Raw genomic sequence first — 14967 nt, forward strand, 5'->3', positions numbered from 1 at the left:
TCATGAACCTTATTTTATTATTTTTGTTTAAATTACGATCCATATTATGACAAATTGAAATCGACATTTTCATCATGTTTTTAAACATCTGTAACAGTATCGTTTGATCGTGATACTACAAATTACAGCAAAGGAGTAGGTTCAGTAAGACCCCTTTTTGGCCCCAAAATATAGCAGTTTTACAAAATTGTTAAAATGTAAACCTTTAGCTATTTATTGGACAGTAGAATGCTTCTGCTACATAAATATGGGCTGTTTTTGACAATACAATGCACATATATCCCGTACTAGCACCATTAAGTCATGCTAAATTACTGAAATCCTCATAATTCTAGCATTTTAGTTAAATTTTAGACGGTTTTCGTGTAAAACGAAAGTGGCCGCATTCGTGTTCATCCTTAATATTGAAATGTAAGTTGTATTTTATGATAATACATAACATATATAAAGGTTGAGGATGAACACGGATGCGGCCACTTTCATTTTTACCAAAAACCATCTGAAAAGTTACATTTTTCGGCATATTGGGTAGATTTTTCATATTTGAGCTTGAATCGGATCGTTTTTAATGACTAAATCTGTTAAAATCTTTCACATAAACTAATTAATTCAAATAAAATAGACACTTAAGTGTTTAAAAAGTGGTCAAAATCTTTCGTCAGATGAACCTGAAATTTGAGGCCAAAATCGGTCCTTACCGGACCTACTCCTTTCCGTTTCATATTACAATAAAGTACCTACTTCAATATCATCTTCCTTAACAAATACAACATACTGTCATTGATGAAAAAAGCTTAAACAAAATGCTAGTCAGACATTTAATTGTTCTCACAATCAGTTCGGCATGTTTAGGAAACCCAGATGACACATATATTGCACCATTGATAGACGACCCACAAAGAGCACCGTTAGTAGCTTTGCTAAACACTAGTGATATCAGTCAAAATATATTGAAATCGTTTGGGAAACAACTGAATGAAAAAGTTGATAAGTTAATTAAGCAGAAATTTGGAGACATTCAACATCGTTTACAGGAATTGGAAGGAAAATGTAAAACACTTGAAACAGACTGTTCGACCGGAATAAAAAAAAGTAAAGGTAAAACATCATTGTTAATTAGATTTTCTATTTCCCTCCAGTTTCTATGATACAATCTTATATTTCAATGATGAAACATGCTATCCTAATACTGACCTTATACAAATAATTCCTGAAGTGAAATATTAAGGCTTTTTAACTTCAGAAGATATCTTAGTCGAATTCCTATTGAGTTGAGGTTTTTTCTCTCTCTAGAATTAGTCAGAAATGTAGAATCATATCATCTCTAGATATTTTGCAATTATTTAAGCATTTTTGTATGTTTAGTTTGAGTGGACATATGTGAACAAAACTTGATTGATTGAAAGCAAACCTTCCGACTCTCTGAATTAAGTTTGAAAGACTAAATATATTTTTTTCCATTGCTTGCATTGACTGCACTGAAATTCTCTACATTTTTTTCAAGCCATTTTGATTATCTTAATTTTCGTTTAGATGCACACGTTTTGAAAATATTTTAGATATAAGAGATTGTAGCGATCTTCCGAAGGACTCCCGAAGTGGTATCTACAGGATTAAACCAGACCAATCAGACGAATTTGATGTGTATTGCGAGATGACAATTGATCATGGCGGTTGGACTGTATGTATAATAGATATAAACTCGTGATATTATTCGAGCCAACAAGTTCATCGATGTTATAAAACCTGTCTGTTGTACAGAAAGCAAATTCCTAAACATTTCATTTTCATCTCCCCCTAGATCGTAGTATTTAGCATTTCCCTTTCTGTTGCCGAGATGTACATATGATGGAGAGTTGTCTCATTGGCAATCATACCACATCTTCTAATATCTACAAATAAAAACACTGCCGAACAGAGGCGATTAACAGCAGTAGAAATGAATTTTAAGTATCGTAAAATGATTCCCTATTATTTCGTGTATATGATGACATTAATAAGGTAAAGCATGCATCGTACATGCATATCAAGTTCTGATTAAACCTTATGCAAATTAATGTTTTCATTTTATTCTCGGAGGGTATTAAAAAATCTATACATATTTTTGATATAAACAAAACAAACATCGTATCATTCGGAATAGTGAAAATAGATTTTTTTGCTGACTTGGAAAATAATCAATGTATCGGATATATCCACAGATTATTGTAGAATTTTCCCAGACTCAGTGAATAAAACTGGCCGTTGGTTTCATTAGGTAGCAAGGTTGTGACTGGGGCTTTTGTGATCAGCGGTATTATATTAAAGGATCTAATGTGGATTTGTTTAGGTTAAGAAGTTTATCCCTAATTACATTTTGAAATTTTATACTCAATTCAAAATATTCAATCAGGTGTAAAACCCCCTCCAAATTCCCTAACTTAACTTTTGTTCTCTCCATACCAGAATTCGCATGAGGCTCTACTGGTTAAAAAGGGAAATAAAATCTAATTTTCCATTCTTGATATGAGGCAGTAATCAGATATCTTAGACATTTTTGTTTAAACAATTCAAACAATTTTATGACTGACACTTTCTTGAAAATTTGGAAATTTAAAAGACGGAAGTAGAATTGAAATGACAAATGGTCAAAGGAATATATATCTCCATGATCTGTGACGTAGATATATGAAGGTGATAATGAACTGAGGTTATCGATGAAATAAGGACGGTTTTTAGAATAAATTGATCGGCTCACCATTTTGTCCGTTCTATGTATTTTGGTGTTTGTTTATGTTGCACTTCAGTGTTTCTGTTTATCCTCATTTTTCCTCTTGTGTTTGGTGTGTTCACCTTAGTTTTATTTTGAAACAAAGATTTGTTTTTATCTAAATTGATTTATGACTTTTGAATAACTGTATATTACTGCCTTTATTTATGAGGAAATATAAATTTTGTATAGAAGGTTCAGATCAAATACTCTTACTAATATTCGATCTGCTCAAAATAAGTATTTCCCATTTGGTTCTGACCATGCAAAAATGTGGTCATATAAAACAAATATTGAATCAAACAGTCCGATTTTCAAATATAAATTTTTTAAGAAAATTTACGAAGGTTCTCTTAATGTAAAAACCGTGATAATAGGTAAATATATTACAAAACTCAAATGTCCCCTTGTATAATCATCCACCAGAAAGTTTCATAATTTCCTTTTAAAAAACCCAGCCCAAATTGAATCTATTTGAAACATGACAAGAAATTTGCATGCATGGTTACATTTTTAACTTCTTAATTTTATTGCGATCAAAAAGGCATGACAGCAGAGAAAATTCCAGACTCTAAAAGTTATATTGAATTGGTATATTCTGTGATGAGATTAACATTTATATGTTTTTTACATTGTCTAAAATTTGCAATTTTTCAAAGGACAATAAATTCATAAATATGATATATATATCAGATAATTAACAAACAGATGTATATATGTTAGAATAAACATTAGAAATGTCATCAGGTTATACAGAGAAGAGAGAGTGGTGATCTTGATTTCTATCTAGGATGGGCAAAATACAAAACAGGATTTGGTCAACTTAATCGTGAATTTTGGTTGGGTACGTATGTTTTGGTGAGAAATATTTTTACCTTGTGGTTTATCAATCAACATGAAATAATCAGTAATAAATAGCGTAGAACATCAAGTGAATAGAACAAATTAGTTTTATTTTAAGACATTTAATTTTAAAACGAAGTTTGTAAACGTATTCACTTTTTTTGCATAAACTACTGGTATTGAATAGTTAGCATCAAAAGTACGTTATATTACAATCATTTTTGTTTGAAATTTAAATTTTCTAAGTTTCTAAGATATTTGATAAATTTTGATGTTAAGGTATAAGCTTACAATCCTTGAGAGGCGTTTATTTTCATCTCAACTTAAGGCAGTGTTTAATTACAATTTTATCACTCAGCGTTTTTTTTAAAAGTCATTGATTAACAGATGTTATTCCGCGGTGAACACTAGTGGGGTAAGAACTTCTGTCCCTGTCAGGAATTGATAATTCGTAACAACTATATATGCAGTTATTTAAAGGTTTGAAATGAATTAAAATTATCAATAAAAAAACATTGTGTATCATGCTAACGAAAATACGGAAATATAGTATTACCACATCTATGTTTAACATCTCTTTTTTTACGGAAAAAAATAATATTGTCATTTTAGTATGTTTTGATCATATTTATTGTACTACCTTGTAATCAACAAAACGTTTTTAATCATTTGATGTGCGAAATTAATAAAACAAGACGATGATACATCTATACCTTTAAATGACCGTGACCGTTTACCTTATGTGCAAACTGATAGAATAATGATGACATGTACTTAACCGGAAATTGTATTTGTCATATTGATGCTGAACCAGAAGACGATGTGTGACCTACTATTGATTATTAGCTGGATAATTGACGTTGAGCGTCATATAATTGAATTTAATATCCATTCAATAAGCACATATATTCGTGCACGCCACTGATATACCATTTGAATTCAGATAAAGACATTGTCATCGGCGGTCGGATCCAATCCCTCATACCAAAAAGTATATACAAATTTGTCAAAATTGAACTTATTCCCACCCATTTACCATGCCCAGTTCAATATAGTTTTTCCTTCACAGTATATATACTGATCAGCACCCGAATGTTAATATACATATACCTTTCCATTGTATGCATTATATTATTGTTCGACCATAAGTTTCACCCTCATGCATATCATTAGTTATTTAAAAATATCCCTACCCTAAAACATAAATATTCTTAATTGTAAGGACATATTTTTATAGTATACACTATATTTAGTCCCTTGGTGTTACTGTCCGCCCATTTGTATTTAATATTTCACACTGACTTTTCTGACCCCTACTCCTAAACCATAGATTTTCTGAACTGCTTTGGCTAACTCTTTCCTTTGTAGGTTTCGCCCTCTCAACATTCTTAAATTGTAAAAGAATGATATCCTAACATATTCATTGTATATGTTCTTCTATGTTATTAAGTTCTTTTTAAAACTAGAATATGTTTGTTGTACGTTTCAGTTTCTCGATAGACTTCATATAGATGGCGGTAGACAACTTATTTTTTCCATTAGAATACGTTTCTTTTTTCTTGGCTCTTATCTAACGCCAGATGCGTATACCAAAATTAAAAACTAAAGTTTTATTCCAGGAAATGACAAGATTCACATTCTCACATCACAAGGGAGATATGAATTGAGAATAGACCTCCATGACTTTGACAACAATCAAGCTTATGCCAAATACCAACATTTCTACATCGGCAATGAAACGTCAAAGTACAAAATCAGTGTTTACGGTTACAGTGGGAGCGCATGTAGGTATACTAAGCTTTTATGTCAAGCGAGAAGGAGATCTCTTGTTCAAAATCTTTCAAAAAATTTACCCGTTTGTTCACGACATAAAAAATACAATGACTACAAAATAAACCAAATATAGTTTTAAAATGTGTACATGTTTCAGTCTAATTTGTGTTGATGAATTGATTGATTGTGTTTGATTATATATCATCACTGTTTCAATAGAGCTTTGCAAACTGCGAAAATCTATGATAATTCAAGCCGTCTGATAAGCGTTCCATAATTGAAAGATCGATGTGAGGCTCGATCAAAACGATTCCATTTCTTTAAGTCCATCATTTGTTGGTAAAATGTACACAAAATATAAACAAACATTAATCTTGCATGATTTAGTGCCATATCGCAAAACAATTAATTAATAAGATGAACTATTAATGTCTATATGGGATACCGAATTGACACAACGTTGTCTCCCAATGCAGTCCTATATTTGTTTTAAATGCTTCAATAGTTTTTGAAGCAATTTAATGAATTGTTAGCTTATTCTAATAATTTATCGGGATTCAGACATTAATTCATTTACATATGATCACATGCTAAACTGTGATTTGAACATAAAAAAACGAATTTCAATATATGTGCCATAACAATAACCAAGCTTATAAATATGTCATGGAATCTGTTTAAACGGAATATCTTGCCTTAGTTTAACATCACTAACTGTACAGATTCATTTTCTAAAATTAATCCGTGATTAGGACTTATCATTCATTGTAAATTGACAGTAACGAATGCTATAAGTCTGAATTTCAATGTGTGATTATAACTTTAAAAATTCATCAGCACAAGTTGAATCCGTTTTCACGCATGAAGTCGATCTATAAAATGAATTAAATTTGTTATCAATAATTGCAAAAACCTGTGATGAATAATATACCTCAGTTCCGTAGAAAAATATTAAATTATAGGGTTATTGCTTGAATATTGGGGAAATTTTCCCGAGTAGAATTTTATATTGCACGAGCTTGCGAGTGCAATATATGTTCTACGAGAGACAATATTCCACAATATTCATGCAATAACCCTTTTATTGTATAGCAATATAATATTTGAAAGTAAAATTGGTTTAAACTAAGATTTTGTCGTTGATGACGTCATAAATTTCGAAGATTTATTGCAATACAAGTGCAAGATTAGTATTTATTGCACTCTTACTTTTGGTTACTTTCTGTGGGAAATATTATATTGCTATGCAATAAACATGAAAAAACGAGTTATAAAGATTTCAAGATATTCTCCATGATCAACTTCATTGTGTCACTGGCCTTTGTACCAAAATGTTAATTATTTATTCTACATCTTCGAGGAGAAAAAAACCTCATAAAGTAAATAGACGGGATAGTTTTAAAAGGTCCTTCACCGTATTTCGAACACGACGGGACAATTTAATACTTGACTCGTCATGCCATTAGAATGCATGTAAATTGCTTGAGAACAATAAAAACATCCAGAAAGAGAAATTTTACATCACAAGACAAAATCACATTATAAGCAAAGGCACACAACGTTCTCGGCTATACTACAAAACATTTACGACCATACAACATAAATGTACATAACATGTCCCTCCTTCTAAAAAAGAAACAAAATGTGTCAACAAAACTTTGCATTAGTAATTGGTAACAATAGTTAACCGATGTTAAACTTGAACTCGAATATCACATTGAACATCTCACAAACCAAGAGAGAATCGCACGAACTCCAAATCCGGAGGACAGAACACATTAATATATGAATTGTTAATGTGAATACATAAATTATTTCAAACTTTCCATTTCGCACAGCTGACGACCTCGACTACCATAACAATGGAAGATTTACAACTCTAGACAGGGATAATGATGATGCTAAAGATAACTGTGCTCGACGTCATCCTGGTGCATGGTGGTACAAGAATTGTATGCATTCTAATCTCAACGGACATTACTATATCAAGACTCCCGTTGGACGTTGGAATGGAATTATTTGGTATCATTGGAAAGGAGAAAACCATTCCTTAAAGGCAACAGCTATGATGATTCGTAGGCTGTAGTCAACTAAAATTCGACATCTAGTACAGACTCAGATTTTCAACATTTTTACATTAAAAATGATTTAATAAAGATTTTTGAAATTATTTGTAGAAAACCTTTCATTATTGAATGCATCAATTATGGTGAATTTTTCATCAACGTGTATTGTTCAACGAACGGTATAATTCTTTATTAGTCGGTGAGCTTTCTCCAACACTGAAAAAAAAAGGTTTTGACTTTTTTTTTAATCTTTTAATAACGGTATTTATGAGTCATGTGTCTTTCCTTTACTGAGTATTATTAAAATTGAGAATGAAATTATTGTATGTTCCTGTTAAACTAGAACGCTTTGTTGAACGAATCGTCGAGATTGAATTTGAGATTGATTAGAACTCAAGATAACTTTACTCAAAGTATGTTGGATTTCCGAAATACCATTATAATACATACGTCGCTTTGCAAATTGCAGGTTTTTAGAAATCTAGATTTAATTATACACTCAGAGATGTGAATATCAATGGATGTTTTAATTTACCTCCACTTTGTCGGTTCGGTGCGTTCAAATTAAATTGAAACATAAGTTATTATCAAAGGTACCAGGATTATAATTTAGTACGCCAGACGCGCGTTTCGTTTTCACAAGACTCTTCAATGACGCTCATATCAAAATATTTATAAAGCCAAACAAGTACAAAGTTGAGGAGCATTAAGGATCCAAAATTCCAAAATGTAGTGCCAAATACGGCTAAGGTAATCTATGCCTTGGATAAGAACATCCTTAGTTTTTCGAAAAAAATCAAAGTTTTGTAAACAGGAAATTTACTAAAATGACCACATAATTGATATTCATGTCAACACCGAAGTGTTGACTACTGGGCTGGTGATACCCTCGGGGACGAAACGTCTACCAGCAGTGGCATCGACCTAGTGGTGTAGGTAGTTATCAAAGGTACCAGGATTATAATTTAGTACGCCAGACGCGCGTTTCGTCTACATAAGACTAATCAATGACGCTCATATCAAAATATTTATAAAGCCAAACAAGTACAAAGTTAAAGAGCATTGAGGATCCAAAATTCCAAAAAGTTGTTCCAAATAATGCTAAGGTAATCTATAACTGGGATTAGAAAATCCTTAGTTTTTTGGGAAAAAAAATCAAAGTTTTGTAAACAGGAAATTTATAACACATATACAGAACCAACAGTTTTTCTTATTCTAATACATCTAATTTTGAACATAACATTAAGCTTAAGATGATATTGTTTAAAGTGTGCTACAAATAAAAACTATTGCATTACAACAGGGTTTTTGGGTTGGTGTTGTTTCTTTCATTCAATTGCATTATAAGCACATTCATAGTTTCAAGCATGTTAATCTGGAGGCTAAATTCTGAGTTACGACATGTCTATTGAAGATATGAACATAAATAGAAAACAAAAACAAGTTTTGTTTTGTTAAGATTTATTTTATCGAACTAGATTTAACAGATAAAACAACTTCACTTAAGTCAGACTTAGATTTAAACTTACATCTTGAAAGTGAAGGTCATTTGAAAACAACACTTTACAATCAAAAAGATGATATCGGGTTCACAAATGTGAATATATATTTCTATGATGCGACATTACAGTATCATCTTCACATGAACACAACTGAGAATGGAATTGGAGAATGTTTCAAAGTGAAGCCACTTTGTCAAAGAGCAGAAAAGTCAGCAATTTGTCCTCAACATAGCGACAAAACCCGCACCCGGAGCTTGGCTTAACCTGACCCCTAAACAAATGTGTGTACTAGTTAACTCTTAACTCTGAAACATATATATATTTAGATTAATAAAAAAAACACATAAGACAAACAAAGGCTAATTGCTCCTGACTAAGGACGTGCGCAAAAAAAACAGCGGGGTTAAATATGTTTTAAGCGGTCTCAACCCTTCCCTTTACCACTAACCAATTTGTAACAAACAAGCACAAAACAATACGTACAATAAACCTCAGTTGAAAAGAAGTCGGAGTCCAAAATCAAAATATGTAACAAAAGAAACTACTAAATTACAATGATACACAAATTAACAAAATACTACTAGCGTACACTGGCATGCCAACTCCAGAACTCATTTAAACAGATGAAGATTCTATCTTCATCCTTTAAAAAAAAAATCTCCCAAAGTAGTGGGAGATATTATGGATATAATTGTGCAAATCGTGATACAAGCATGAAATTTGGTATAAAGGTTGAATAAATGATACTAAAAAAAAATCCGCTGCTGGCCAGGAAAAAAAATCATTTTTTCAAGATGGCCACCACACATTTCGGAAATGGCGTCATTACAAATTGACAATAATTCGTTAATCCTTTAAAAGGTGTGTTATATGTAAAATCAAATGTTAGATTTGATAAAAAGTAAATGACAGTTCCTAAATTACGACTAGACAATACATTAATGAAACTAAAGGTGACTTCCGGTTTCAAAATGCCGGCAAAAAGGTCAAAAATTTCAATACTTTCAAGCAACTTCACAAGGGATGTAAATCCTTGAAAGATGTGTTATAGATATAATCCAATATAAGTTATGATAAAACGTTAAAAAAAATTTATAAGTACGACAAAACAACACATAAATGAAGAAAAATAGTGACTTCCGGTTTCAAAATGGCGGTAAAAACGTTAGAAAATATTTTTATAATTTCCATCAACTTAATAAGTGTTAACACTCTTGGTTAAGTTTAAATGCCTATATTGGTTAAAAAGAGAGGTTGCTAATTTTATAATTATTTGATAGTTGCCTTCTACAACAACCTGTACAAGGAAGGCTAGAACGGTAGCATCTACAGTTACCAACACAGCTGGATTTTCGCCTCCGCATTTCAAAATTTTCTGACACGAGGATGCAACGGCAGTCAAAGAAGTCCATTTTGGTTTCCAACAGTCATTGATTCTTTTTTCATCCAACCCCAGTGTGCATGACTTGGAACACGTCCCTGTCGAATACATGAATCATGCTGAGCCCAAACAACTCCTCGCTGATATACTTCTCTTTTGATGTGCTCTGGAAAAGAACCTCTTGTAGGCGGAATTGCATCACAATGCCACTGCTTCCTGGCAAACAATTCACATCGTGCCTCGCTTCACACTTAAGCCTATAAAAACATCCTTTACATCTGGAAAACCTTCCATTGTTAGCCAAGCTGACCTTTTGCCTTTCTCATGACAATTCGACAGAGTGCCACATCCACTAAATGCATGGACGAAAGGAAGAGCAGCTACACAAGGACCAAACGCATTTGATATGTCACGTGCAGGAAGCCATCAAAAGTCTTTATTTCTTACATAACCTATCCACAATTTGTTCTACCTTCTTTTGCGATTGCTGAAATTCCTGATACTATTACATCTGTGTCAGCACTACCTAAAATTACATTTTACAACACTTTTCATAATCATGCCGAACATGGACAAACATTCGTGTATCTGCTTTTTCATGATTACAAGGGATAGATAGGAAGTATCTTTATTGAAAATGCAAAGAATATTTTCACCATGAGTAACATACACATTTTTATTAGTCTCTCATGTCTTTTAAGAAGCAATTTTGTCAGCAAGAAACTTGAACAATTTCGTTTTGTTGTCATCTTCACAGAGAAAACTACTCCATACCCTTGGTGTTCTACCAGAACCAACACCTTTCCATCTGGCACAAGAACCTTGCCTTTGTCTTGTCACAGCCTTTACATTATTCATTTAGTAAACATCAAATACAATGTTTACTTTTGTATACTTATCGATGCAAGATTTTATATAAGGCAGTATGACATCATTAGCATAATCATCAAATATTTTTGTCTAACTTTGTGGACTGGAATTAACCATTGCTGCCCCACCAACGATAAATGCGTCCGAATTTGGATCAGCAAATCGCAGAATGTTTCAAGTAAACCCATTTGCAGCGATTTAATACCACTATTTCAAGTGACATCCTGAGATAAAGACGGAGGAGCAGTTTGGTTTCTATGGATAAAGAAATATTCCAAGTAGAACTGTATACTGTGACAAGAAATGTAAAGTCTAGAAAAGATATCGCAATCACTTTTAAGGTTCTTTAGCTTTGTTTTTGACAAAGATGTTTCCAGTTTTATTTTGCGGCCAAATAGGAAGTTGTTCTTTTTTATTTGGTTATAAAAAGCAGGTTCTCCTTCGTTTTGCATTTGCTTAAAAAAATCTTCGTATTGTTTGGACCAATATCTTGGAGTTTATTTACATATCTTACCTGTTTCCAAATCATCAATTTCCTAAATGGAGTTTTTTTTTTACAAATCTGACGACTCTTCTAAAAATGAATTTCCAACTCGTTCATCACTATTTGCCAAGCCTTTAAACATTTGTTTAAGCTGTTTAAAGAAATCTTTTTTGTGTTCTCGTAGAGTCTTCATTATGTCGTTCGTCTGTTTTAGAATGACCCAAACCACTAGATCTTTCAAATTAATCTTCTAGTATACGGACTCATGGTCCAGTTACCATCAATTTGTCTAAAAGGGATCTTCGGTTTATCCTATGGCACCAATATCGCCCTTCACAATTGCATTATTCTGTTTTTATGCCTGATCAATTGTGTTACAAGAAAGAAATTTGCTTGTCTTACGTGAAATTATCATTTTCAAATTCCATTGCCACCTGTGGGTGATGTTCGGGAAGGAAAGTCATATCTCGGAGATGAGTCGGTAACGATCGAGCATAATTTACACGATCATAGCAATAAGCTATCATGCTTTATATGGACTGTTTGAAAAGTACGAAATCTCACTCATGAAATGAGTCTAATACCAAAATCTGAAGAAATTCTTAATTTATAATTGAAAGTCAGGAATTAAACTGTGGTCGAGATGACTCCATTTCCTTACACCAGTCTTTTAAATCATTGATCGTCACAGAGTCATGGCATAATTATATATTCTGAGTTTAGCTTTCATAATCTGAAATTAACAATTTTTAAGCAAAATACATCAGTTGTCTGATGCGCCTGTCTAGTCCTAGGTACATTTGAACATACATAAAAAGAATCTGTCGTTTTTGGTGTTGCAATATTGGCTTCAGTAAGACAACATGTCTATCCCCTATCACGCAATATATCACCCAGAGTTTTATAACAAGTCATTTCAATGTGCAATCCACCAAACATGACGATACGCTCATATTTTCCTTACAAATCAGTCCATTCCCACTGAATTTGCTTAGGCATTTCCAAAAGTCTGCAGTTACATTTGATGTTTCTCCGGATTAACCACATTTCGCCTTAACCTTAATACCTGAGAATTGCCTGGTAGTGCATACAAATCGCTCTTGATGTCTATAATTAGTTTGCACATGCGCAAAAGTGTAAAACACATGTGTATCATTACCTTGAAAAATGTTATTAAACCAATTCATAATATCATTAGAAATCCAAAAACACTAAATATATAGTAAATGTTTTTGAAAAAAATTTGTTACATTTTCGCGCATGCGCAAATACTGGATATGTCAAATATTCATTTTTAATAAATATGTGATGTAAGAGAAGTAGCCACCAAACCTGGTAATTGTTTTTTACTAAAAGAAGTTCAAAGAAAAGTTTTCCAGAAAAATCAGTATTTTCAAACTAAAGAAAACAGCCATTTTAGAAAATGGCCGTGGCCATCTTGAAATTATTTTTTTTAATGGCCAGCAGTTATTTCTTACAAAGTATATAATAATGATGGTTTGTGGTAGTTTTCATGCTTGTATCATCATTTGCACAATTCCCTCGATTTTGCTTGCTATTGTCTTCCACTAAAGCTAGTTTTTCAGTAATAACAACAATTTCAATCGGTCAAAATTCAATGATTCAAGGGGTTACAGTTAAAATGCATAAATAAAGACCATTTGTAGTACGGTTTCGATCACATTTTATAGAGCAAATTATTCGACTTTTTAATAAATTGAATGAGTACAGGGTCTGATAGAGAAGTGCATTCTAACATCCCTACCTCATACAAATATCTAATAATCTACTTTAGTTTATGGTGAATAATTTTATTCTACAGAATATTTGTTTCACAGATAATGACGGGTATGAATCATTGGTTGTGATTGCAATCTTACCCTCTTTCTTCTGAGTAAAACATTCTTTTTTTAAATTTATCACCGGCTACGGCTGTGTACTTACATAAACAACTAGACTGACACCGGGTTTGTACTTACTTGAGTACATCAATGGGTGACACATGTTGCGACCTTTCATGAGCACATAAATTCCTTCCGGTATTGTCGGGTTTATGTTGCTCAGTCCTCATTTTCTTATGTTGTGTTTTGTGTGATATTGTTTGGCTTTTTGTTGTTTTTTGTATGCCATGTGATTGTCAATATGTTTTTGTCTTATGATTTCAAATGACCACAATTTGCTATTTTTCGCCCTCTTTTACATAGACAATAATATTGTATTGACTTGATATATCGTTGATATGTCAAGTCAATACACTATTATTGTTTTTATACTGCAATCTAGTCCTACTAAAATCGAAATCATTCACGCAAGCCATTTATGTTGTATCATTTTTACAAGGCCTGGGTCGACGAGCAGTGTGATATGTATTGATTTTGTCCCTGACGAACGTTTCAGTCGATGTGAAATTCAAATATAAAGGCCAAGGCTATGCGAAAGCTTCAAATAAATGTATGGTTTGCTTATTTTTTCTTAATTAACATACATTCAAGGTACAGTTAGTACGTACTTACGATTGATTTTTATGCGGGTCTTTAAATGGTGAAATAACAAAGAAACCAAGTTCAGAGGAAAATTCAAAGCAGAAAGTACCTAATCAAATGACAAAATTAAAAGCTCAAACTCATCATACGAATGGATAACAACTGATATATGCCTGACTTTGTCAAAACATTTTCTTAGATTACATCTCAGTTGTATGTTAGTCGCGTAAAATTCAAGTATAGAGACAACGATGTGTAAAAATAAAAACACAAAGAGGTAAACAGTTTGATGTTTAATATTCTTGATATTTTTTCATGATAATCCTTTTTTGATTATTTGAGTATGCTGTCCTGAAAAATGAACATTAGTACCTCATTTCCCCCACCTTATTCCGTCCGGTGAAGCACCCAAAACGGTATATTTGGATTGATAACAACCTACTTCCTCCACCACCTGTATATACGAATATTACAATAAGTATATGTTCAATCGTTGACAAATAATAGTTTTTTTCTAAATGAAAAATACTAATTGACTTTAACGATCAAACTATAACAGTATAATTATTTAGCTGACCAATAAATAATACTATTATTTTAATAGAGATACGAGATATATATATACAGAACATATGTAAAGGATTTTCTATTTATTTTCATTAATAATATCGATCCAGAAGAACAAAATAATACATTAGTATGTGTATCTAATACGGGCACTCCTGAACTATTCTAAGATATAGTTTAGGACAGGTGAGGTCACAAATACACGTGCATGTATCTGTGACGTATATAGAATCATCCAATCAGCATACA

General features: G+C 32.2%; 1 protein-coding gene across 1 annotated transcript; it reads left to right on the plus strand.

Moving 5' to 3' along the window:
• The first annotated feature begins 744 nt into the window (after positions 1–744).
• LOC139523615 (fibrinogen-like protein A) lies at positions 745–7535 on the plus strand. Its single transcript, XM_071317766.1, has 5 exons — positions 745–1098; positions 1560–1681; positions 3497–3593; positions 5212–5376; positions 7204–7535. The coding sequence occupies exons 1-5, from the start codon at positions 804–806 to the stop codon at positions 7449–7451; spliced, it is 927 nt and encodes a 308-aa protein (XP_071173867.1). The 5' UTR covers positions 745–803; the 3' UTR covers positions 7452–7535.
• Positions 7536–14967: the final 7432 nt, after the last annotated feature.

This window comes from Mytilus edulis, chromosome 5, assembly GCF_963676685.1.
Source record: "Mytilus edulis chromosome 5, xbMytEdul2.2, whole genome shotgun sequence".
NCBI classification, from domain to species: domain Eukaryota; kingdom Metazoa; phylum Mollusca; class Bivalvia; order Mytilida; family Mytilidae; genus Mytilus; species Mytilus edulis.

Excerpts from the sequence above, each read along its gene's own strand:
- LOC139523615 (XM_071317766.1), top strand. The coding sequence starts at position 804 with ATGCTAGTCAGACATTTAATTGTTCTCACAATCAGTTCGGCATGTTTA. Across the intron at positions 1,682-3,496 it reads TTGATCATGGCGGTTGGACT|GTTATACAGAGAAGAGAGAG; the intron begins GTATGTATAATA and ends AAATGTCATCAG. Across the intron at positions 5,377-7,203 it reads CGGTTACAGTGGGAGCGCAT|CTGACGACCTCGACTACCAT; the intron begins GTAGGTATACTA and ends CATTTCGCACAG.